Source organism: Zalophus californianus, chromosome 7, assembly GCF_009762305.2.
Source record: "Zalophus californianus isolate mZalCal1 chromosome 7, mZalCal1.pri.v2, whole genome shotgun sequence".
NCBI classification, from domain to species: domain Eukaryota; kingdom Metazoa; phylum Chordata; class Mammalia; order Carnivora; family Otariidae; genus Zalophus; species Zalophus californianus.
The window spans coordinates 91,402,072-91,429,623 of record NC_045601.1 but is presented as its reverse complement, the minus strand read 5'-3'; the positions used below and the strand labels follow the sequence as shown (position 1 = coordinate 91,429,623).

Below are 27,552 nucleotides of genomic sequence, written 5' to 3'. Positions count from 1 at the left end.
CAGGCATCTAAGTTTATGAGCATATTCATTCTCCATTGTTGCACAATAAACTGCCACAGATCTAGTAATTCCAAACAAGACAAATGTATTCTTTCACAATTTCCTTTACCTGAGTCCTCTCCTCGGGGTTTCTTTGGAATGAAATCAAAGTATGGGCAGGGGCTATCAGTTTATCTGAGGTTCAGGGTCCTCTTCCAAGCTCCCTGGTTATTGGCAAATTCATTCCTTTTAGGAAGTAGCTGTCACATCCTTTTTTTCTTACTGGCTATGCCTGAGGGACTGCTCTCAGTTCCTAGAGGCCACCCACAATTCCTTGCCATGTGGCCCCCATGTGATAAGCAGATCACAACACAGTTGTTTGCTTTCTGCCAGACCTGGGGGTGCATCTCTCCAGCTTCTCCCTTTAGTCAATTAATATAATCATGGGGGGACAATGTCATCACTTTTTGCCTTATAACATAACCTTATCAAGAAATGACTATCTTATATTTACAGGTTCCATTCACACTCAAGGGAAGGGAATCATATAGGGCAGGGACACCAGGGGCAGAAATCTTGGGAACCATATTATTTCCGTTTTATGGATTAGGAATTTAGGATTTAGAAAGGTTTAGTGACTTGCCTAAATTTATACTGCTAAATTGTGGCAGGGTTACCAGCTGTCTCATTTAAAAGACAGGGCTCAGAACCATTAGCTTAGCATCCTCTTTAGGCCTAATGGTACAGTAATCAAATCTTCCTTTTATAGTTAATCCAGGTTTTTAGTTTCAATTCTCAAGTCTGTACAGAAGACTTTCAACTTTATATCTCTAACCCTGATGCCTTGCTTGAGCTGTAGACCCCTATCACTTAACGTTTTCTGCAATTTTATAATTTTATGACCCAGTTCCAATTTGACTCATCTCAAACCAATTTCAATAAATTACCCCTCTTCAAGTCCCAATTTCTATTAGGTGCATAACTCTTTTTCTTGTCTGCATTGCCATCTTTGTACCTCCCTCTACTTTGCTGCACTGTGGACTAATCAAAGGCTAATATCTAAGTACCTATCACCACAGAGCTCATCTGTGGACAGGGCTCAGTTAATGCCTGTTTTTTTTTTTTTTTTTTTTCAGCCAGGGTGAGTCAGTAACCAATTCCTTCATTTCTTAATTTGAAATATGTTTGATGCCCATCTGCCTGGCTTCATTCTCATGGGCATTACATTTAGTAATGGTAATGTGCTATTTGCCCTTTTTTGGGGGTAATCACCCTTTAATAGTCATTTAGTAAATATATTAGCTGTTTCCAAATGCTGTAAACATACGTAGTTTTTACCCTGCCTGAGGAAACATTTCAAATGAATTTACTTAAAGAAACAGAATTCAATAGTAAAAAAATTAATAAAGCAAATAATAGAAATGTTGCCAATAATCTGAGATTAGAAAACATATTTTAAGTATTAAATTACTATTAAATATACAGGGTCCATTTTCATTACATAAGGCATTTTCCCCCAGAAAAATGCTACTTAAAAAAAAACAAAAACTGCTTATGGATATAAATTAGTGAACTAATGCCTTAGTTACGTAATTCCAAATTTCTGAGTACCGACAAGCACTTTCTGAGTGTGAATGTATGAATAAATACTTCTAATATGAATAAGCATTTTTATGGCACTAAGGAAGAGCCTTGGAGAGTGGCTAAGATTGTGGAGTCTAGAGCCAGATTGCCTGAGTTTTCATCTCAGTGTCTCCAGTTATACTGTTTGTGTGACATTGGATAAGATATTTAACCTCTTCTGTGTCTTGGCTTTCTTTTTTTCTAAATAATAATAATAATAATAATAATAACAATAGCACCTAACTGACAGCTATGTTAGAAGAATGAATATTTAAAGAATTCAGGAACTTGTCTGGTCCTTTGTAGTCACTATATAAACTAACAAGTAAATTAGGAGAATATTTTGGATATTTTAAAGACTAATTCTTCCTAGACTATGCAAATATAATTCTAATTTAGGGATTTTCAAAAAATATCCATTTAAGGCTTGATCAGAGGTAAGGCAGCAGAAGAGTAGGGTGACCCAAAGATTGCCTCCTCCCTGAAACACAGCTAGATAAATATCAAATCATTCTAAACACCCAAGAAATCGATTGGAAATCTTAGAGAACAAAGCTGCAAGTCTACATATCAGAAAAATGACTTTGGGAAGATGGAGGAATTCACCTCCCAAAAAAAGAACAAGAAGAAATGATGGCCAGAAATTTAATTAATATGGATATAAGGAAGCTGTCTCAACTAGAATTTAAAAGAATTATAAGGATACCAGCTGGGCTTGAAAAAAGCAGAAGACACTAGAGAATCTCTCTCTCTTTTTTTTTTTTTTTGGCCTACCAGGTCCTTTATGCAGTTGAATTTACAAGGTGACACCAAGTTAAGACAAAGTTCCAGCTTGGTTGCCTTCATCTCCCTCCCCTGAATCCTGATCCACTGGCTGCCAAAGCTCGAAGGGGTTTGGGGTAGGGTGCTTGGTCATGGGAAAAGCTGCTATGGTTGGCCCAGCATATGGGTAGAGGGGAAGGTTTCATTTCTTCACAATCTGAATGACATCCTCGTCCTCCAGTGTATGATCTTTACCCACTTTTTGAAGATTGTGTTTCACAGACAGACCCCAGACCAGAGCATATTTAAATTCTTTGATAAGATTTTTGTGAATCTTCATGCAGAAATCCTCCACCGTAGTCCTAGAGTAAGGCAGCACCACTGGGGATGTATAATCTGGCAACTGGCCTTTGGGTTTGGTGTAAATCCTCACTAGTTTCAGATAGTCCCAGATCTTTTCCAAGAGGTCATCAAAATTCCAGCGGTGATGGGCAGAGGTGGGTACACAGTGAGGCACCTTATAGATGATAACCAATTCCTCAATGGAGATCTGATCAATCTTATTCAACACATAGATACAAGGGATACAAACTCTGTTTCCTTCTGCCACGTCGATGAGGTCATCCGCTGTGGCATCACTACGCAGTGTCACATCAGCATTGTGAATTTTGTATTCAGCCAGAATGCTCTTCACAGTTTCAGCATCCAGCTCTCTCCGAGGGCAAGTGGCCGTGAGATTAATGCCTCCTTTATCCTTCTTCTTAAAGCCAATGTTGGGAGGTTTGCTGTTCAAGCGAATGCCAAAGGCTTCCAGCTCATTTTTAATTATCTTTTTGTGTCCCAAGGGTTTCAGGACATCTAGAACAATCAGGATCAAGTTACATGTTCGGGCCACTGCAATGACTTGACGGCCTCTACCTTTCCCATCCTTGGCACCCTCAATGATACCTGGAAGATCCAGGAGCTTGATCTTGGCACCTTTGTATCTGATGACACCAGGCACAGTGGTCAGAGTAGTGAACTCATGAACTCATAGGCTGCCACCTCAGAATATACCCCTGCCAGGTTACTAAGCAGTGTTGATTTCTCCACTGATGGAAAACCCACAAACCCAATTCGAGCATCACCTGTCTTGGCCACATCAAAACCTTCTCCTGGCCCACCACCACCACCACCTTTTGGGGTAATGAGCTCTCTATGAAGCTTAGCAAGGCGAGCCTTAAGCAGCCCTAGGTGGTGTGCTGTGGCCTTGTTCTTTTGAGTCCAAGCCATCTCGGGTTCGATCTCCGCAATCTTGGCTAAGGTGCTGCTCATGGTAGCGAGTCACCGGGCGTTGGGGATGAGAGCGTAGTGGCCTCCGCACAGAGTACTTCCCCTCACACTGAGAATCTCTCTTTTTTAGGATTTTATTTATTTATTTGAGAAAGAGAGAGAGAGTGAGAAAGAGAGAGTGAGAGTAACCCCAAGTTTGGCTATAAATGAGAGAGCACATAAGCGGGGGTGGGGGGCAGAGGGAAAGGGAGAAGCAGACTCCCTGTTGAGCAGGGAGCAATGTGGGGCTCAATCCCAGGATCCTGGAATCATGACCTGAGCTGAAGGCAGATGTTTAACCAACTGAGCCGTCGAGATACCCCAACACCAGAGAATCTCTTATGGCAAAGGTAAAAGAACTAAAATAAAGTCAGGCTGAAATTAAAAATGCTATAACTGAGATGCAAACCTGAATGGAAACCATAAAAATGAGGATGGACGAAGCAGAGAAATGAATCAGTGATTAAGAACAGAAAATTATGGAAAATAATGAAGCTGAAAAGAAGAGAGAAACAATAGTAAAAGATCAAAAAGATAGACTCAGAGAACTCAGCGACTTATTAAAACAGAATAACATTCATATCATAGGAGTCGCAGAAGATGGAAGAAAAAGAAAGAGGGGGCAGAAGGTTTATCTAAGCAAATTATAGCTGAAAACTTCCCTAATCTGGGGAAGGATACAGAAATCAAAGTCCAAAAAACACAGAAAACTCCAATTAAATTTAGCAAAACCCAACCACTGCCAAGGCATTTCATAGTCAAATTCACAAAATACACAGACAAGGAAAGAATCCTGAAAGCAGCAAGGGAAAAAGGTCCTTAACCTACAAGTGAAGATAGATCAGGTTCACAGCACAGCTGTCCACAGAAACTTGGCAGGCCAGAAGAGAATGGCAGGATATATTCAACATGCTGAATGGGAAAAATATGCAGCCAAGAATTCTTTATCCAGGAAGGCTGTCATTCAGAATAGAAGGTGAGATAAAGAGTTTCCCAGACAAACACAAACTAAAGGAGTTTGTGACCACTAAATCAGCCCTGCAAAAGAAGGGAAATAATAAAGACTAGAGCAGAAATAAATGATATAGAAACCAAAAAAAAAAAACAAAACAAAACAATGAAACCAAGAGCTGGTTATTTCAAAGAATTAATAAAATTGATAATCCCCTAGCCAGACTTATCAAAAAGAAAAGAGAAAGGACCCAAATAGATAAAATCACAAATGAAAGAGGAGAGATCACAATCAACACCACATAGAGATACAAACAATTATGACAGCATACTATTAAAAATTAAATGCCAAAGAACTGGGCAATCTGGAAGAAATTGACAAATTCCTTGAAACTTACAAACTACTGAAACTGAAACAGGAAGAAACAGAAAATTTGAACAGATCCATAACCAGCAAAGAAATTGAATCAGTAATAAAAAATCTCCCAACAAAAAAAAGTCCTGGGCCAGAATTTAGGGGAATTCTACCAGACATTTAAAGAAGAGTTAATACCTATTCTTAAATTGTTCCAAAAAATAGAAATGGAAGGAAACTTCCAAACTAATTCTAGGAGGCTAGCATTACCTTGATTCCAAACCCAGTTACAGACTGCAATAAAAAGGAGAATTACAGACCTGATGAACATGGATGCAACATTTCTCAATAAAATACTAGCAAATCAGTTCTACAGTACATTAAAAGAATTAGTCACCACGATCAAGTGGGATTTATTCCTGTGTTGCGGGGTGGTTCAGTATTCAGAAATCAAATCAACGTGATATACCACATTAATAAAAGAAAGGATAAGAACCAAATGATCCTGTCAGTAAGATGCAGAAAAAGCATTTGACAAAATACAACATCCGTTCTTGATAACAGCCCTCAACAAAGTAGGGATATGTGGAACATATAGGCCTTATATGAAAGACCCACAGCTAATATTATCCTTAATGGGGAGAAAACCGAGAACCTTCCCGCTATGGTCAGGAACAAAACAGGAATGTCCACTCTCACCATTATTACTTAAGATAGCACTGGAAACCTTAGCCTCAGCAATGAGACAACAAAAAAGAAGTAAAGGCATCCAAATCAGCAAGGAAGAAGTCAAATTTTCGCTATTTGCAGATGACATGATACTTCATGTAGAAAATCCAAAAGACTTCACCAAAAAATTGCTAGAACTAATACATGAATTCAACAAAGTTGCAGGATATAAAATCAATGTGCAGAAATCTGTTGCATTTCTATAATAATGAATCAGCAGACAAAGAAATCCAGGAATTGATCCCATTTGCAAAAGCACCAAAAACAATAAGATACCTAGGAATAAATCTAACTAAAGGGGCAAAATATCTGTACTCTGAAAACTACAGAACACTTATGAAAGAAATTGAAGAGGACACAAAGAAATGGAAAAGTATTTCATTCTCATGGATTGGAAGAACAAATATTGTTAAAATGTCTATATTACCCAAAACAATCTATACATTTTATGCAATCCTTATCAAACTACCACCAGCATTTTTCACAGAGCTAGAACAAACAATCCTAAAATTTGTATGGAACTACAGAAGACCCTGAATAGTCAAGGCAAACCTGAAAAAGGTAAACAAAACTGGAGGCATCACGATTCCAGACTTTAGGCTATATTACAAAGCTGTAGTCATCAAGACAGCATGGTACTGGCATAAAAACAGACATATCGGTCAATGGAACAGAATTGAGGACCCAGAAATGGACCCACAACTATATGGTCTACTAATATTTGACAAAGCAGGAAAGAATATCCAATGGAAAAAAAAGACAGTCTCTTCAACAAATGGTGTTGGGAAAACTGGACAGCAACATAAAGAAGGATGATACTGGACCACTTTCTTATACCATATACAAAAATAGACTCAAAAATGGATTAAAGACCTAAATGTGAGACAGGAAACCATCAAAATCCTAGAGAACACAGGTAGCAACCTCTTTGACATTGGCCATAGCAACTTCTTAGTAGACACATTGCTGGAGGCAAGGGAAACAAAAGTAAAAATGAAGTACTGGGACTTCATCAAAATAAAAAGCTTCTGCACAGTGAAGAATACAATCAACAAAACTAAAAGGCAGCCTATGGAATGGGAGAAGATATCTGTAAATGATTTATCTGGTAAAGGGTTAGTATCCAAAATCTACAAAGAACTTATGAAACTCAACACCCAAAAAAACAAATAACTCAGTTAAGAAATGGGCAGAAGATATGACTAGACACTTTTCCAAAGAAGACATGCAGTTGGCTAACAGGCACATGAAAAATGCTCAACATCACTCATCCTCAGGGAAATACAAATCAAAACCACAATGAGATATCATCTCACACTTGTCAAAATGGCTAAAATTAACAACACAAGACACAACAGGTGTTGGTGGGGATGCAGAGAAAAGGGAACCCTCTTGCACTATTGGTGGGAGTGCAAACTGGTGCACTCTGGAAAACAGCGTGGAGGTTCTGCAAAAGTTAAAAATAGAGCTATCCTATGATCCAGCAATTACACTACTAGTTATTTACCAAAGAATACAAAAATACAGATTCAAAGGGGTACATGCAACTCGATGTTTATAGCAGCATTATCAACAACGGCCAAACTATGAAGAGAGCCCAAATGTCCATCAACTGATGAATGGATAAAGAAGATGGGATGTATAAAAATACAATGGAATATTATTCAATTATCAAAAGGAATGAAACCTTGCCATTTGCAATGACATGGATGGAGCTAGAGTGTATTATGCTAAGTGAAATAAGTCAGTCAGAGAAAGACAAATAACATATGATATCACTCGTATGTGGAATTTAAGAAAGAAATAGATGAGGGGCACCTGGGTGGCTCAGTCATTAAGCGTCTGCCTTTGGCTCAGGTCATGATCCCAGGGTCCTGGGATTGAGTCCCACGTCGGGCTCCCTGCTCGGCGGGAAGCCTGCTTCTCCTTCTCTCACTCCCCCCGCTTGTGTTCCTGCTCTCGCTATCTCTCTCTCTGTCAAATAAATAAATAAAATCTTAAAAAAAAGAAAAGAAAGAAACAGATGAACATTCTTGGGAAGGGGTAAAATGGAGAGAGGGAAACAAACTATGTAAGAGGTTCTTAATGGTAGAGAACAAACTGAGGGTTGATGGAGGGAGGTGAGTGGGGCAAGGGCTATTAAAGAAGGCACTTATTGTGATGAGCACAAGGTGTTATATGTAAGTGATGAATCACTGAATTCTATGCCAGAAACCAATATTGCACTGTACGTTAACTAAAATTTAAATTAAAAATTATCCATTTAAAAGCTTTCCATTTATGATATAAAATATATTGCAGAACATTTTATTAAAAATTAATTACTCGGGGCAGATAACAGATATGTTTACAAAGCAGTTTTTAGAAATAGAGTAAACAAGGTCTCATACTATTGTAAATATCATGTTAGAATTACTATGTTAGAGGATGCATGATATTATGCTTTTTTTATTTTTTATTTTATTTTTAAATTTTTTTAAAGATTTTTATTTATTGAGAGAGAGAGAGAATGGTAGAGACAGAGCATGAGAGGGAGGAAGGTCAGAGGGAGAAGCAGACTCCCTGCTGAGCAGGGAGCCCGATGTGGGACCTGAGCTGAAGGCAGTCGCTTTTATTAAGATCTGTAGAATTGTATATCACGAAAGCAGTCCTAATGTAAACTGTGGACTTAATTAGTAATTATGTATCTATACTGGTCCATCAGTTGTAACAAATGTACCACACCAATGCATGATATTAATAATAAGGGAATGGGGGGGATGGTATATGAGAACTGTCTGTACTTTCTGCTCAGTTTTTCTGCAAACCAAAAACTGATCTAAAAATAAAGTTTGGTTATTAAAATAAAAAAAGAATTACTGTGTTGTCTATTATTATTATTATTACTAATATTAATTTTTCCATACCAGATCCAACTTTCATCAGGGAACAAATTTTGTGAACTGCTTTCTCTTAGTAGATATATTTTTAAATAATTTTATCATGGTAGTTAAATATCTCTAAACAACAAGCATAAACACAGCAGCAGAAATCAAATTTATTTGTATACAGGAAGAGAGACGTGGCACAGGAAGCGAGACAGACTTGATCTGAACCTTTTAGCAACTTTGGGTTAGGAGAGAGACAGCTTTATCGTTCCTAACTGCCAGCTCTGTGCTTGATGTGAGTTGGATATCTTTCAGATTAAATCAAAAGGCAAAAATTGGGTCATAAATCCTATGGAGTTCTGTTCTGGGAAATATACTAGGAAACAAAGTGAGATGGCAGCGTGAGTGTTGCCTCTAGGGCTTGACAAAAACAAACAACAAGATAGAAATACAAAATTAAAATTGATACAATTAAGTTACAGAGTGATTTCAGTCTCAAGATCCCCATTCAAAGAGTGTGCTTTTGGTTTAAAAGTTACCCACAGCAAAATTTCTTTGCAGAGTTCCCATTTCCAGGATCCACTGAAAATTCTTTCCTTGGGCTCAGCAAGGCCATAAGGGATTTGTCAGAGCTTTCTAATTTTACAACTATTAGATAAAATGATAAGGCAGCTGGGTCACTGGAAGGCGAAGCCTCCAAACCGGGATTTTTGCTGGCTTAAAGAAAATAAAAGTGATGTATAAAATAGCAAGCCCCATGGAACAATATAAAGAAAAGTCAGGGGAAAGTGTACAGCTATAAAAGATGTTTAAAGCAAGGAATCTCATAGTGTCTTATTTTCATTTGAAAGCTGTAGCCAGGAGCAAAGATTCACTTTGTTTTGGCAGGTTAGAAATATCTCACTAGTTTTTATTTTACTCAAAATAAGTATAAGAAACAAGTTGATACTATGAGGTTCTTCCTACTCTCTCCACCCTGCTTCTGGCCTTTCCCTTACACTTGAAGCCTCCTACTGTCATCCACTTTATCTTCTCTCAAGGGGAAAGTTTTGAAAGCTGGCTAGAAACAAATGAAAAGTAAGCTCTCCTGAACAAGGGTTAAATATATGGCTCCAACTATCTAGCGCAACATACATATTTGACCTCTGTGGGGTGTGAACCAAATATTCTTTGAGTGAGTGATCATTTTCACACACTTGAATTTTAGCACAACCTTTGATATTGAAGTAACTATAGTTCAGTGGAAAAGAAATGTTCATGCCATATAGAATGTTGGAAATATTCTAGGCTCCCCCTGGACCATGATTTATGAATGATTCAAACAGCTTACCATAGGGCCTGGCCAACTCTTTTCTTTTGTAAGGTGTGTCTAAAAGCTGCATTAATGACTATCAATGACAACAAGTTTCTTGATTACTGGTATGTTAAAAGAACTCATTTTATCATGTAAATAAAACTCTTCAAATGTTCAAATAGAATCAGAAATTCACATCAGCATGATATCAAAATGAGGAATGGGAAGAGTGAGGTCATAGGAAGTGAGGGTGAGGGATGTGAAAAGAGAGACAGAGTGCACTTAGTGGAATTTGGGTTTGTGCCTTAGTGGATGAAAACGACTTTGTACAATGAAGGATGAGTATAAAAATTCTTTTCTTCAAGAAAGTGGTTAATATTGTCTCATACTGAACAAAGACAAAACTTCTGGTCTAAATTCAAATATACTTTGGAATATAATTTTTGTGGCCACTCTGCATAAAAAGGATGGACTCTGACCCAAACTTTGATTCCTATGGAGAGACTGCTGATAGCACACACGCCAAGGAGGTAATAAAAGGTTTATTACTCTTTAACAAATCTTTCTGGGGATAATAGGCAGGCTTCCCAAGTTGGTATGAAATGCCTTGAGAGAGCAGGGAAGGAAATTGGCTTGGCTTTTGTGGTAGTTGTTGGGGTTGGGCTGAAGGTTCCCGTGTGTGAGGTTTGGCTTGTGTGGTTTGAATTTCCCACTATTTCAAAAGAAAGGAGCATCCAGGCTTTCTTACCAGCATGCCCTGATATGGGACAGAAGGAGAAAAGAGAATAGTGAGCAAAAACATCAGAAAATGCAGTCAGACTATCACAATATACCCTGTCTACACTGCCATTTACATCATTCTCTCTTAATTCTTCTTAAGTCTCAATATTTGGGCACTGTCCATCATCTAGCATATTCCCCCACGATATCTCTTTATGGTTGTTTCAAAGTGCTGCCACCAAAACATCACATTTTACACTTCCAATGCCTTTAAAGTCTTATTTTCTCTGTTGGGTCAACTCTCCTCTCACTGTCCCACTCTCTGCCGAGTCTTTCACACTGCCCTTCCCTAACTACTCCTCTTTCAAAACCAGTTCAAGTCTCCTCTTCTGTAGAGTCCTCCTGTAATCATTTATGTCCTTGTCAATTTCTAGATGTAGTTTCATTTCTAAATCCAGAAACAAATGGTGGAAATAATTGTATGTTTATTAATTTATACAAATATGTGTTTCATGTTTGGTCTATAACAGATGCTGTTCTAGATTCTGAATAAGACATGGATTCTGTATCATAGTTAGGTATGATGACTGTGATCTGAACAGGCAACCATTCATAATAAGGGGGCAACTTTATGGAGTCTTTTTTTTTTTTTTAGAGGACAGAGGTGGGGGAGGGGCAGCGGGAAAGGGAGAGAAATATTATTTATTTATTTGACAGAGCGCGCGCGCACACACAAGCAGGGAGAGTGGGAGAGGGAGAAAAAGACTTTCCGCTGTGCAGGGAGCCCAGTGTGGGTTTTGATCCCAGGACCCTGGGATCATGACCTGACGCTTAACCAACTGAGCCACCCAGGCGCCCCTGGAGTCTTTTTAAATGGGGTATACTGGAGGTTAATTTTGAATGACAAATATTTTATTTAAAATATTTACTCTTTCACTATGAATATCAAACTGAACTTTTAACTATCATGTAGTTTACCATTATATAACTTGAAGAATATATTATTTGTCTTGTTTGTATCTAGATTTTTAAGCTTAAACACAGATTCAACATCAGGTACATGGAAGGAAAAAACCCACTAATTTACCTGAACAGCATTTTGTGTGTATTATTCTTAGACTAAGTGACTTTTTAAATAATAGTAACTGCCACACAATAACTACAATTACTTATAATCACCTAAAAAAATTATGAGAAGGTAAAGTGTAAAAATTAATTTTCAGAGAAAGATACTTTTAACCAAAAGGCTCAGCTTTAGTTGAGCCAGATTTTCTCCCTTTCATTCTTTTTTAATATCAATACAAATTAGACAATTTCTTTTCTCTACAGATTTGTTTCATATTGTATTCAAAATTATTTCACTGTATATCTACTTATTGAGAGAGATAAAACTTGTAAAAATGTTCACATTTACTTTTCTTTACAGTTCACATAAAGTAATTGTTTCTATTGAAAATGTAATCCATAAGTTTTTGAAGATGATGTAAGGTAGATATGGCTCAATACATAGAAAAAATAGTTTAAAAATCAATAGAATGAGGTACAAATGTATTTGGGGCACCATACCCAAATGAAGTACACTGGGAGAAGAGCAGTACTGAAACTGTTTCAAAAAAACTTGACCATCACCAAGAGCATGGGGATCATTGTAATTTATGTACCATATAAAAAATAATTAGAAAGTTTAAATCCACCAAGAATTGTGTCTCAAAAAAGTGATTTTTATCATTTTGATACAATTTTAGCAAGGGATATAGAATATAACAAGTCAGAGATTAAACAAATGTGTGTAATTATGAAAATTGGTATCTAAACATTATTTAACAGTATCATCCAAAATCTTGACTGTCTTAGATATGAATTGTATCCATCTAGGTTAAAGGTTATTGAATTTGGGACATCTGAAAAGCTTCACTGAAAACACCTTTCTCCAATGTAATAGTACCTTCTGCTATGTATAGAGCTTATTACATTGCTACAGGTTCTCACCTGAGCAGTACAATCTTTTATTTTTAGCTCCTTTGGATGTTTCGATTGCATTTCTAAAAATAATATTTTCTTTGCACATGCAATTTTGTGCATCATTGCCCCTAATTGCATCTTTAAAATGCATGCTGTGAATATTTAGCCCTAAAGCATACCATGAACTTTTTAAAATGGAGCATGCTTTGATTGCTGTGACTTCTTAATTTTCTCCATGAAATGAATATCCCTCATGTATATTATGAAATGAACAATGCTAGAGGAAGACTCTATCCCCCAGATGGCCTGTTCAGTTCTAATTCTCATAACATGCATATTCAAAAGAAATGAGGTCATGCTTATCTCTAATCCCTAGGCAATCCCAAAGCAGCAGAAACATAAGGGCTATCAACATTCCAGGATCCTATGAGTTTGGGACTCCAAGAGGAAGATTTTTTTTACATTCTTCAATAAAGCTTATTTCAAAAGTTCTTTATATAGCATGAATTCCTGCAATTGGTAATCTATACAGCTCCGTTAGCAATGTTCTCCTGATTTGTTTTTCTTGACTCTTAATATCAGGTAAGACGGGATTTATATATCCATTCAAAAAGTATTTATCAAGCACCTTCTAAGCAATAGACACTGTGCTAAATGCTTAGAGTTGAGTGTATGTGAGGGTCTTACAAAGAACAGTAAACAAGTAAATAAATCAAATGATTATACATTGTGGTGTATAAAAAAAACAATCACAAGGTTGAGATGCAGAGAAATGGAGCCAGTAAAGCTCTCTTTTAGGGATAGCATTTAAATCAGGCAGTGAAGAATTACAGTGGCTAGGCAAACCATAGCCCACTGGCCAAATATTGCTCAATGCCTGATTTTGTAAATAAAGTTTTGTTGGGATATAGTCACATTCATCTTTTATGTGTTGTTTGTGGCTGCTTTTGCACTAGGCCAGCAGAGTTGAGTACTTGCAACAGAGACTGTATGGCCTACTAATTTAAATATCTTCATTCTATGGCCTTACAGAACAAGAGTGAAGAAGAAGCTTTTCACATAGGGGGAATCAGGGGATGAGATATTGAAGTAGAATAAAAAAGTCATGCCATATCAAAGGAAATGAAAGAAAGCCAGGTAGCAAGAGGTGAAGCAGGAAGTGATAGGGGCAGCCAGGTAATCCTGAGCCTTGGAAGCTGTGGTGAGCAGTTTGGATTTTTAATTTTCACTATTACAGAAATCCAGTGGAAGGTTGTGAGAGGGGAGTGACATGATTTATTGTTCAGAGAACTTGCAGCTAATCCTTCCAGAGTACGTATTATGTGCACAGTGAAGGCTATTTACATGGACTCACTTATTTAATTCTTACATATTATGAAGTAAATGCTATTATTTTCCTGATGTTACGAAGAAAAGGTGTGTAGCTTGCTCAATATGATATGCTTGCAAACGATGGTGGTAGATATGAATCCAAATATTTTTGGTCCAGAGTCTATACTTTTGACCACTGGGCACTGGTCTAGATGTCTAGAGTGGATCAGTGTGACATGTGTGTATTGTGTTTTTGTACAGAACAGCGGTAGAGGAATGAGTGTCTTAGGCGACTGTGGAAAGAGTAAAGGTGTAATCAGTATAGCGGCCTGAGCTATGGGACTGAACACTGAATGACAAATGTTGAATGACTCAGGGAAAAGAGTTGCAAGAAATGGTCACCCACCTTCAGTGCTGAAGAATGTTGAACAACCAGATGGATTGAAAAGTGTACCTTAGACTTTTCAGCCTAGAGACTACCGTTACAGACAGACACTTTAAACAGTGACATGCCACTTTTCAGCAACCATATATGGTACCACAAACAAGTAAGAACAATTGTATTTAACCCTGTAGTTCTAGTTTTCCAGAAAGGTAAGATGAATATGACTAAACTATAGTAGAAGGCTGTTATTTCCTTCTGAATCTTCATTTATTTTTTTTCTTTCCAGTCTAACAAAAAAGTCAGCTACAATAATATACTCTATTTCTGTATTAAAACTTTTCAGAAGATTAACTTTACATTGCACAATGTATTCATTTTTATATTTCATTACTTATAGCTGTCTTTTTCTGAATAAAATATCTGCCAAAGAACACATTATTACATAAAATTATAATCTTTGTTCTCAGAACTAGGTAATTTGCTTTCATATAGGTCAAAGAAACTATTTTGATAGTATTAGAAGATATAATTGGTGTTAGTATATATATGGTTTTTCTTTAAAAAAAAAGATGGGCGGTCATAGAGTATAACAAATAAGAATTGAATAGAATGAGTTAGCTATCCTGGTAAAGTAATAACAGTTGCAATTCTCTTATTTAGGAAATAACTGTGTCCAACAATATTAATAAAGTCAAATATTAATAAGGTCAAAAAAGGTAATGAGAATAGTGGAACAATCTTTTAACAAGAGAGCATAAATGAAAAAAGATTAGTCTCTTTTCTTTCAAGAATTTGTGTACCTTTTCACCTTTGAAAAGAGAAAGAGTGTATATTTTTTAAATTTTTATTTAAATTACACTTAGTTAACATACAGTATAATATTAGTTTCAGGTATAGAATTTAGCGATTCAACACTTACCTACAAAACCCAGTGCTCATCACAAATGCACTCCTTAATCCCCATCACCTATTTAACCTATCCCCCCTTCTAGTAACCATCAGTTTATTCTCTATAGTTATAAAGTCTGTTGCGTGGTTTGTCTCTCACTCTCTCTCTACCCGCTATGATCTTTGTTTTGTTTCTTAAATTCCACATATGAGTAAAATCAAATGGTATTTGTCATTCTCTGACTGACTTATTTCACCTAGCATAATACTGTCCAGCTGCATCCATGTCATTGCAAATGGCAAGATATCATTCTTTTTTATGCTGACTAATATTCCATTGTATATGTGTATATAGTATTGGAGATATATATATATTCCAATGTGGTGTGTGGTATACACACACACACACATCTTATTTATTCATTCACTGGTCAATGGACACTTGAGCTGTTTCATAATTTGGCTATTGTAGATAATGCTGTTAAAAACACTGGAGTGTATATAGCTCTTCGAATTAGTATTCTTGTATTCTTTGGGTAAATACCCAGTACTGCAATTGCTAGATTGTAGGGTATATTCTATTTTTACATTTTTGAGGAACGTCCATACTGTTTTCCAGAGTGGCTGCACCATTTTGCATTCCTACCAACAATTGCACCCAAAACCATATGATAGCTAGGAATAAACCTAACCAAATAAGTGATAGATGTGTACTCTGAAAACTATAAAACTAGATGAATGAAAATAAAGATGACACCAAAGAAATGGAAAGACATTCCATGCTCATGAATTAGAAGAACAAATATTGTTAAAATGTTTATACTACCGAAAGCAATCTACATATTTATTGCAATCCTGATCAAAATACCAACAGCATTTTTTCACAGTTAGAGCAAACAATCCTAAAATTTGTATAAGAACCACAAAAGACCCTGAATAGCCAAAGCAAATTTGAAAAAGAAAAGCAAAGCTGGAGACATCAAAACTCCAGACTTCAAGTTATATTACAAAGCTATAGTCATCGAAACACGATGGTACTGGCACATAGGTTAATGGAACAGAATAGAAAATCCAGAAATGGACCCACAACTATGGTCAATTAATTTTTTACAAAGCAGGAAAAATATCCAATGGGAAAGAGCCTCTCAACAAATGGTGTTGGGAAAACTGAACAGCGACAAGCAAAAGAATGAAATTGCACTACTTTCTTACACCACACACAAAAATAAATTCAAAATGGATTAAAAACCTAAATGTGAGACAGGAAACCATCAAAGTCCTAGAGGAGAACACAGGCAGTATCCTCTTTGACCTTGGCTGCAGCAACTTTTACCAGACATGCCTCCTGAGGCAAGAGAAACAAAAGAAGCAAAAATAAACTGTTGGGACTTAATAAAAATAAAAATTTCTGCACAGCGAAGGGAACAATCAATGAAACTAAAAGACAACCTACAGAATGGGAGATAGAGTATATCTTTAAATTTTTTTTTATTTGACCATAGTTGACACACAATGTAACATTAGTTTCAGGGGCAGAACATAGTGATTTAGAATCTCTATACTTATTTTATGCTCACCACAAGTGTAGCTACCATCTGTCACCATACAATGCTATTACAATACCACTGACTATATTCCCTATGTTGTGCCTTTTATTCCTGTGACTTACTCATTCCATAACTGGAATAATATCTAAAACTGAATCTTAGCCCCCTTTTCTTTTTTCTCCACATCCAGATATGCAAAACTCTTAAAACTATATAAATATTTAAAAATATTCAGCCTATTATGCAGCCATATAAAAAAGATGTTGAATCACCTGAAATGAATGTAACATTGCATGTCAACTGTATCCAAAACAAATTATTTAAGGAAAAAAAATGTTCAGCATATTCAATACTATTTGTCTAGATTTTAAAAATTTTACATTTTGTAATAAAGTAATTCAAAGAAATAAATGAACTACAAATTAAGTGTAATGAATTTGTTAATTGAAGATTAATAAACCAGTGAATAATAGGCAGAAGTAAGTAACTCTCATAGGATTTTCATCTTAACAATTATGCTGAGGTGCACATGACACAAATTTAGATTTTCACTGCCATGTAGCATTCTATTTTTATGTTTATATGCAAGTAAATACACAAGTAAATGTATTAAGTATAATTTAGTAGATATTATTTTATACATTGTGTTTGATTCGATGTTTTACATTTTAGTTCTCTGCTAAAATTCTGAATCTATGAATATTGCATACCATGACAAAGGACAGACAAAACATTTTTATTTTAGTGTCAGTCTTGGGATAAAATATTTAATATTCTTTGTAACTGCAGAAAGAATAAAAGGATGAAAATTTACTTCAATTTTCAAATAGGTGTCATATATTAATATTATTGTGATAAATTTTAGCCTGTCATTTAGAGAAGTACTTCTAGCTGAAGATTTTGTGCATAATTTTTAGTTATATTGAGTTTTACCAATAGAATAAAATTATAATATTTCCTGAGTGAAAATGTTCATGTTCAAGACAACCGACAGAATAGGAAAAGATATTTGCAAACAACATATCAGATAAAGGGCTAGTATCCAAAATCTATAAAGAACTTATCAAACTCAATACCCAAAGAACAAATAATCCAATCAAGAAATGGGCAGAAGACATGAACAGACATTTCTGCAAAGAAGACATCCAAATGGCCAACAGACACATGAAAAGGTGCTCAACATCACTTGGCATCAGGGAAATACAAATCAAAACCTCAATGAGATACCACCTCACACCAGTCAGAATGGTTACAATTAACAAGTCAGGAAACAACAAATGTTGGTGAGGATGTGGAGAAAGGGGAACACTCCTACACTGTTGGTGGGAATGCAAGCTGGTGCAGCCCCTCTGGAGAACAGTATGGAGGTTCCTCAAAAAGTTGAAAATAGAGCTACCTTATGACCCAGCAATTGCACTAATGGGTATTTACCCAAAAGATACAAATGTGCACGTGCACCCCACTGTTTATAGCAGCAATGTCCACAATAGCCAAACTATGGAAAGAGCCAAGATGTCCATCAACAGATGAATGGATAAAGAAGAGGTGGTATATATATATACAATGGAATATTATGCAGCCATCAAAAAATGAAATCTTGCCATTTGCAACGACGTGGATGGAACTAGAGGGTATTATGCTAAGTGAAATAAGTCAGTCAGAGAAAGACAAGTATTATATGATCTCACTGATATGAGAAATTTGAGAAATAAGACAGAGCATCATACGGGAAGGGAGGGAAAAATGAAACAAGACAAAACTAGAGGGGAGACAAACCATAAGAGACTCTTAATCTCAGAAAACAAACTGAGGGTGGTTGGAGTAGAGGGGGTGGGAGGGATGGGGTAGTTGGGTGATGGATACTGGGGAGGGTATGTGCTATGGTGAGTGCTGTGAATTATGTAACACTGATGAATCACAGACCTGTACCTCTGAAACAAATAATACATTATGTTAATTAAAAAAAAAGAAAATGTTCATGTTTCTTTCAGCTAGGTGGAACTTATATTCACACATACACACACACACAATTGCCCAAACATGCACACACATATTCCTTTATAATCTGTCAGCTTCACCAACAGCAGCACTGTAATAAGGAATCTGAAGTTGAAAGCTATTTATTCAACTGAATACATTCTTAAAAACTCTACCTCAAAAATAATACACAGTGTTTGAAAAGACTGTATAATCTTTTAAAAACATTTAAACTGCATTTTAGATACACTGATGATTTCTTTGCCATTCACAGGCCACTTGTGGGTATTGAATCTACTTAAAAAACATTTGAAGTGAGGGAGGTAACACAGATCCTTCCAAACAGTGGAATGAATGAATAAAGTAATGAAATGAAAGTAAATTATAAATAGAAAGAATATTTTCTCTACACAAATTATATTTCTACAGAGGTGAAATAAATGGCTCTGGATTTATTTTACTACTAAAAAATAATGAATGAAATGCAGTTAATAGTATAAGTTGGAGTTGGATCCAAACTAAATCCTTTACAAATTTACCTAACATTGTTTTGTTAGATATACATACCGAGGTCCAGAATTTGCACTTTTTCCATATTATACTGCCAAAATATAATACTTTCAAAAACCTTCTAAACACATAAAATAATTCTGATAATTTCTCAACTGGAAAATCCTTAATTTTATTCATTATCCAAAAATCTTATTCTAGTTACATACTATTGATGAGATAATATTCTTTTACTTCTTTCATTTTAGAAAGGAGATGGTTTACATTTGGTACTGGGGGTGTATTTTCTGAATCTATGGAAGATTTTGATAATATTTGTAACTAATCAAACCTTATGTTTTATCATTTTCATCTTTTCTCATTTATGAGTTAGTGGATTTCTCATTTCTACTATTTTCATTTTGTTTCTTGAATCACTGTTAATTTTTTTTACTGTTGAATAAGTAATTTCTTACCCTAATATTGTTAATAAATGATTAAAACCCTTTAATCATTGCAATCTTTTATTATATTCCCTAAAAATTCTTCTACTTATAGGCTAGTGACTTGAATTCTTTTATGAAAAACTGTATCTATCTATCCATACATAGATGGTAAATTACTTATTAAAGAAATTGAAAATGTTACAGCATAATGATAAGATCTGCCTTCACTGCTCTCCTACGGTTACCCTGCTTCTCTGGGTCCTGTGTTTTTTTTTTTTTATTCTCTCTCTCCTTCCTGCAGTTTATCATTATCTATCTCATTGTAAATGACTGGAGTGGGAGATGGTTCCTATATATAGATGGTCAGTGATGCTTTTCTGAAGAGGTGATCTTTGAGCTGAATCTTGAGCCATGCAAAGATCTAGAGAGTGAATAGTTACATAAAAGAAAGCAGTGTTAAATAAACATCTCCTAAGGAAACTGTGGGTGTTAGTAACAGAGGGAAGGGTACAACTTAGTGTTATGGGGAAACTAAGAATGGTACCTTACAAAGTCTAAGATTTATTCAAACAGGATCCAGGTCATTTAGGGTCATGTAGTCCATAATAAGAGTTTTGGAATTTATTTTCACTTCAGTGAGATACCATTGGCTCATTTTAAACCAAGGGGGTGATAAGAGATATTCTTATAATAACATAGAAATGAGCACAGTCTTTTTGATGACCTGCATTTCTTCATTTGGGGAAGAAGCCAGGGAAATAGATAAAAAAAAGTGATTAGATATGTTTCAGTGCCCTAGACTATGGGCACAGAGACTTCCAGTAAAAATTTATTTTTTAATAATAGCAAATGCTAAAATATTATGTAGGATAACAGCTCTAAAAATATGTTTAGTGAAAATATATACCCAGATTAAGGAATATACAGATGGTGAAGTTTTGACAATGAATTAAAAGTTAAAAAAAAAAAATCCAGCTTGAGGGGGAAGCATTGTTAAGGACAGGTTTGGAAATCTAGATGCACAGAAGGTTGGTACAGCAGATAAAGAATAAGCAAACAATAGAGAGAGGCTAAAGATGAAAGTAATATATAAGAAAATGGAAACTGAGGGAAGTATCTGTACAAGATACCAAGTAAAGGTTGAAGATTCAGCCTGCCTGAGAATGAGGAACCCTACATACTGATCTAGATAGATTTTGAGGAAGAGAAGGCAGAGGAGGAAACATATGTCCATCGAGTAAGGAGTGAAGTCAACTAATGTCTCTTATTCATTTAACAAAAATGCATACATTGGGCATCTGTTTTCTAGGCATAAGCTAGGTGCTCTGGATGTAATGATAAGACACATTCTCTATTGTGAAAACATTCACAATTACTAAGAAAGGCAGAAAATTAAATAAATTTTCATTGTACTGGAAGCATCTATAAGACAATATGGGTACCCATGGGTGGAGTAACTCTTCAGATTAAGTTGGAAAGCTAAGGGAGGGTTTCATAGAGTTTGTGGTGATTTGCTGATTTCCTGAAGAATGAGTATGTACTCAATAGTAGTCAGAGAGGGGCAGAGGAGGGAATTCCTGACAGAAGTAATACTTTATGACAGAAATAAAACAATGCCAGACTTTAGAAAGTACAGGTTTCTTAGCATGGAAGGTCCTCAAAACGTCTTCGGAAGGTGAGCGTAAGAAAGCATAGACCAGATCACAAATTACCATGAGTAGTATTCTATGGCATATAGGTATTATCATAGACAATACTGAATAACATGATCAGCTTTTTGATTTAGAAATATTCCTGTGATTAAAGTAGAGTGATGGTTTCCAAGGCTGAGTGGGAAGGGATTGAGATTAGAGGCAAAGAAACACTATAATATTATAGGGATATTTTAAAATAGAATAATTAAACAAGAGCAGTGGGAAGGGAAACTGTTTTTGTAATATTTAAACAAATTTTAATAGGATTTGAGATTGATTGAATGTGGGTGGAGCTGACAGTGAATAGGATGAAAACTCCCAGATTTCTTGTATAAGTAATTGAGAGAACAGTAACTCCATTATGCTAGACTGGGGATATAGAACAAAAAGCAAGTGTGTTTGTCCAGACAAATGATAGACCTGAGATTCAGGAATATTTGGATAAGGGAAAGGGGAGGAATAATTATAAAGAAGAGAGAAAATGAGGTATCTTTCTTGAGTACCTACTATATACTAGGAGCTTCCCTGGTACTTTTAGATGCTCTTGCTCATCACACATGACCTCTGTGGCTGGTATTACTTCTACATTTGAGGAGTCCAAAGTTCAGAGCAATTTCTGCCCAATTTGCCCTGGCTATTAAGTACCAGAACCAGCATTCAATCACATGTCTAATTCATTCATACCATGCTCCCATTTTGTTGTATAAAGTTTGGGGGGATGCTAGTATATAGTCATTATTTGATGGCACAGGGATGTAGGAAGCCATGTGGAGCCAAAGAGAAAAGCTTTTAGAATAAAGAAACAAGAAGACCTTGGAAGATTGGCATTGAGGAGCAATGGAGAAGACTGAGGAAATGGTGTCAAAGAAACCAAGAAGGAACATTTAAAAGGGAATATAGGGATGCCCGGGGGGCTCAGTCAGTTAAGTGTCCAACTCTTGGTTTTGGTTCAGGTCATGATCTCAGGGTTATAAGATGGAGCCCCGCAGCAGTCTCCATGCTGGGTGTGGAACCCATTTGAAGATTTTCTGTCTCCCTCTCCCTCTGCCCCTTTCCACCTCTCTCTCTAAAAAAAAAAAAAAAAGAGGGAATATAATTGGTGTCAAACACCACAGAAAAATGAAACAAGAAAAGGACTGAAGACTGCATATGGCCTTGAAAATTCCTAAACTCAAGCACAATTTACATGCTGCTGGGAGAGAACTCCAATTGTCAATAGTGGATATAAATAGTAAATGAACTATAAACAGTAGATGAGCAAGAACAGACATTTAGTTTGGGCAACTCTTTAAAGAAAGCTGGTTAATAAAGAACGAGAGAAATGGCTAGAAGGGGATACATAACTAAAGAAGTTGTCTCTGAGGGAGTTATTTGACAAAGATGAAAAAATCATGGGCACTTCTGAAGTGAGAAAGAGGGAAGATCTGAGAGAGGAGGTACATGATACAGCAAAGTTTTGTAGGAACAGAGAAGGAAGGGATAGGATATAGAATCCGGGCAGAAGGTAGGGATCCATTTAAGTGAGTCAGAACATTTCCTTTTCAAGGCATAAGAGAAGAAGAGGGTGAGTAAGAGAATAGATATAAATAAAGAGGTAGGTGGTGTGTGGTGTCAAGAGAGTTTACTCTTTACGGTTTCTATTTTAATCATGAATTTAGAGGCAAGGTGATCTTCTGGTAGTGAGGAGATGGACATGAAATACAGCACTTTAAGAGAGTGCTGCCGGCTTAAAACAGCTGTTCTGAGAAAAAGGAAAAAAAAAAACAGTGGACTAGAGAAAACAAGTGGTGTTCTCATAATGTGCACCTTTTTGCAAAAACAGCACTCAGCATCCTGCTGGCACAAGTGTAGAAATCACACAAGGACACAAAAGGCATCAAGCGAAGGATTTTGCTAAACTATAATGAAAGTATTTTAGTTATATGTTATGTAGTTTAATTTGGCAGGTGAGGAATTAAAATCAGAGGAGAGTTGACAGACAGAACTGACAGACAGACGGGTTGGGCCAGAGAATGGGAGTTGCAGAAAAGAAGACAGATGCAGCATAGATAAATTATTAATACCAACTCTGAGAGGGAAAGATTTGTAGGTCAGTCTAGATTTGAGAAGACTGAAAATTTGGGCATAATAATATAGGGAAATATATGGAAAATCAAGAAGAGATGAATAAAAAAGACTACAGGGCATAAAAATCTAATTGAAATCCTGAATTCATGTTCACCCAATATATGCATTTTCATGTGACTTTTCCAAGGAAAATCTGCAACTTGGAAGTGGTCACAGAGAGTAGACCCTGAGTTAAGGACTTTAAAGGGAGGTATGAGGTAGGCAAGTAGAAATATGTTCTAGTGGCATCAAGGGCTTTCTTGAGATGGCGGACCCCCATGTTCAGCAGGCGAAGGTATGTGGCTTAAAAAAATCACAATGGGAATGAAAAATAATTTTCTAAAAAGGAGAATATGAAGAACTGATCAGTAATAAGTTGTGGTCAGAAAGAGTAATTTTAGATTTTGAGATTTGACTTTTGAAAGTTTTCAAGTATTTAGAAAGGGCTATGATTTAGTCATTAAAATCTAACATGCTAGAAGGGCCATCAATATGGGCACTGAAGAGTTTAAGCAGAAATGGCACAAAATTAGATTTGTTAAGTATCTGATAAATGAATAAACAAATAAATGGAGAATTGGATAAGTGGGTGGATAAACAGACAAATGAATGGATAAATGAAAGTAGATGTAGTTGATATGAATAACAGAATATCTGGACCAATATATAGTCCATTCGTAGGGTGACCCTTAGTCTATTTTGTCAGACCCCCAGTCTATTTGGTCTGGATGTTTATATTGGCTTATCTACTTGAACCACAAAATCATATTTTGCTAATATCTGCAAATGTCTAACAAGAAGACATTTTATGTGATTTTTTTTTAACATTGAGGCTGTAGATGATAATGACTTAATTTCCTGCTTCACAGATCAAGTTAAAAATTCTCTAAGTATGGTTTATTTACAGAGCATATAATGCTTAATATTAGTAGCTTTGCTGAATATTTCCTATTTGTCTCTCCAGACGTCTTCGCCACCCATTTTCACTGTGCTCCTGGCCCAGGGAGGCTGACCTGTATGGACTTCATTGACGGCCTGCTATGCCTGTGGGTTCAGCCAATGGGAACCCTAGCCAAAGATGAATAGAAAGAAGCAGAATGAGTGTGGGCTGTGTATTCCTCCAGCTTCATTCCATACAGTGTATTCCTCTACTCAGGATGGAGTCCTATACTGAAGGTCACAGGTCTTCTCAAGGAACCCTCTCTACTCAGCTTTCTCCTCCCAACTTTTAGTAACTGCTAGCTCTCTTCACCCCTTAGGGCCTTAGAAGCTCCTCTAGTACTAGGTCAGAGTACCACACTGTCCCTTATGGTTTCTCTATAGCCTGACCATATAATTCTAAATATTCCTCATGAAACTATCCTCAAATTGCCCAAATTTCATGGTTCGTCTCCCCCTCTGACATACTCCCCTTTTCTTCCTCTCCTGTTATCTTCTTTTTCTTTTTTCTTAAAATATGTTGCGTTATTTGTTTCAATGTGCCATGTTTCCTACTGGGATCCTGACTGAGACAGAATAAAAAATACTATTGTTAACAACATTGTTATTAACTTATTTAAAAATGTACTTTTATGACCTCGCAGTCTTTTCTCATATCCTACTTTTATGGTGTATTGTTATATTTTTGAAGATGTATTTTATCATTTTTTACTTTAAAATTTCCCTTCTCATTTTAATTGCATTTAGTAGAAGGCAACATTCCAAACGTAATTGTATCTATGTTTCTTAATTAGTTTATACTAAGTAAGATTCTTGTATCACAATACATTCTTCACTCTATGGCTTGTGAGATACCTAGATCTCTAGTGAAATTCTTTATATGTGCCCATCTTTAAAAAACATTTTAGTCAACGTGTTGGTTTGAATGGTTATGTCGGATTCCTAAAAAGCCAAAAGGCTTTTGTCCTGGTAAGAATGAAGAGATATTTGAATATGGGACACGTTGTTATTATAAAAGAAGGAAATCACTTCTCAGAAACACTTCATTAAATGTAAAGCAGGCTGATCGCTTTTAATATTGCAGATGACTGACTGGAAACAAAGACCATGTGTCAGAAAAAAAGTGTTAATACTTGAAACAGCCTCTTTTTCTTATTTTTGGCAACCAACTAAATGACTGCTTGGAAGATCATAAAAGCAATGAAAACAAGCCCTTTTAACTGAACATCTCAGTTCTAAGCTGAAATCCATTAACTTTAGAACATATTGTATTTAAATTCATAAGCTATAATCATACAAGAACTGTACTTCTAGTTCATTTCTAATTGATTTTAATCACTTAGAGAGATCTACAACCTAATGTTATTTTTTTAAATAGGCATTTTTTTCTTCAGTGTAAGAATAAACATTTAGATCTGTAAAACCAGTGTTGAATGTATGACAATATTTTATATCTGGAACTCAGTTTGCATATTTTTGTGTACTCATACTCTTTACCATACTGTCTCCCCCAACCAAGCCATCAGTGGTGGTCCAAAGCAATTTTTCCCTTTTTGATCCTCTGCCAAAAGCAGAAATCCAATGTCATTACAGCTACCAACCTAGGTTTCAATCAGACATATTCAGATTCGAACTTGAAAGCATAATGTTTTCTGCCAGCTAAGACTGGTTTTAGGGACAGGGGGAGCAAAGTGGACTGGACAATAAGTGGTGAGGGCCTGGGAGTCCTCGAAGTGAGAAGAAAGAACTCCCATCTAGAAGGTGGCTGAATAGAGTGGAGGCATCCTGCATAGACTGTTACCTGTGAGCAGCCTCCCATTTATGGTCCTGGATACTTAAAACTCCCATTCAGACATATAAAGAGATTATTATAATGCTGGATGATAAGTGGGCTAAGAGGCTATGCAAACAGATAGAAGGGGTCCTTAACACAAACAAGTTGTGTCAGGAAGGCCTCCCTAGCAGGAGTGAGTTCTGAAGAAAGGGTATGACTTAGGCAGCAATGTGCTGCAGGAACAGTCCAAGAAATGAAAGCATCAGGTACAGAGACACAATACAGAAAAAACATGGCCAGTTCAATAAACAATAAGCAATACAGTATGACTGATGCATAAGGAATAACAGGCAAATGCAGTCAAGGAAAAGGAAGATTGCTAAGAGATGGAACCGGCCAAGTATGTTGGACTAGGTTACAACACAGTTTGAATCTGCTGTTGATGAAAAGCCAGTGAGGATTAAGAAACAGAGGAGTCATGATCAGACTTATGATTTAGAATAATTCCTGCAGCAATGTAAGGCATACAGTGACTGATTAGAAAAGTAGAGTATAGGAAGTAAGCAGACTGCTATTTTGCCTTACTTCAAGTAGGAAAAGATGAGGGTCTAAATTGGTGAGGTGTTGGTGTGGCCAAGGCAGGAGGAGCAGATGAGGCAAATTTGAAAAACATTTGTAAGATGGTCAAATTGGAGGGAGGGCCATGGAGAGGAGAGGGAAGAAATCTAGGCTGACTACCATGTTTCTGAGGATTGGTATTCACTTTAATAATGAAAAAGATAGCATATATTCTGGGAAAGACATTAAGTTTAAATTTGAGACACCTATGAGACATTCAGACAGAGAGATCCTCTGAGGAATAGGATTTAGTGTCTACATCATAGGACAAAGAACTGAGCCTCTCGTTGTCCAAATTCTTCCCCCAATCGCACCCCAGTCCATCAGCCAGACATTTTAGCACTCTTTCAACTGCAGACACATGAACACAAAACCCACAGCTGTTCCCCATGCCACAAACTGTTTCTGATCCCTGTCAATAATTTGTTAAACCAAAGTGAGAATCTGCTATATATTCAGTCAATTATTCTTAATTACCTGTCATCCTATAGGAAACCTGAAAATTCAAACTGGTGCTTATATCTATGTGATCTTTTTCTTTTGGAAGGCACTGGGTATATCATTTTGAAGCAGATTAACTTCCTAAAATATATTTTACTCAGGATACTATAAGATCACATTATCTAATCAAGCATGAAAGGCAAGAAAAAAAGTTTTCAGTAGTATGTTAGACTCTGTTAGGAATTGCAAGGTTCTTGACCGGAGGAGAGAGATGGCGGGGGAGTAGGAGACCTGGATTTCGTCTGGTCTCAGGAATTCACCTGGATAGGGATCAAACCATTCTGAACACCTACGAACTCAACAGGAGATCAAAGAAGAGAGTAG

General features: G+C 36.3%; 2 protein-coding genes across 2 annotated transcripts in view; both read right to left on the bottom strand.

Moving 5' to 3' along the window:
- EYS (eyes shut homolog) overlaps positions 1 to 27,552 on the bottom strand; it is a 1,577,782-nt gene that overhangs the window by 317,976 nt on the left and 1,232,254 nt on the right.
- Positions 2,567 to 3,678, bottom strand: LOC113927045 (developmentally-regulated GTP-binding protein 1-like). The gene is given in 2 exon segments (XM_035728568.1): positions 2,567 to 3,394; positions 3,397 to 3,678. Coding segments are annotated over 2 exon segments (1,110 nt in total).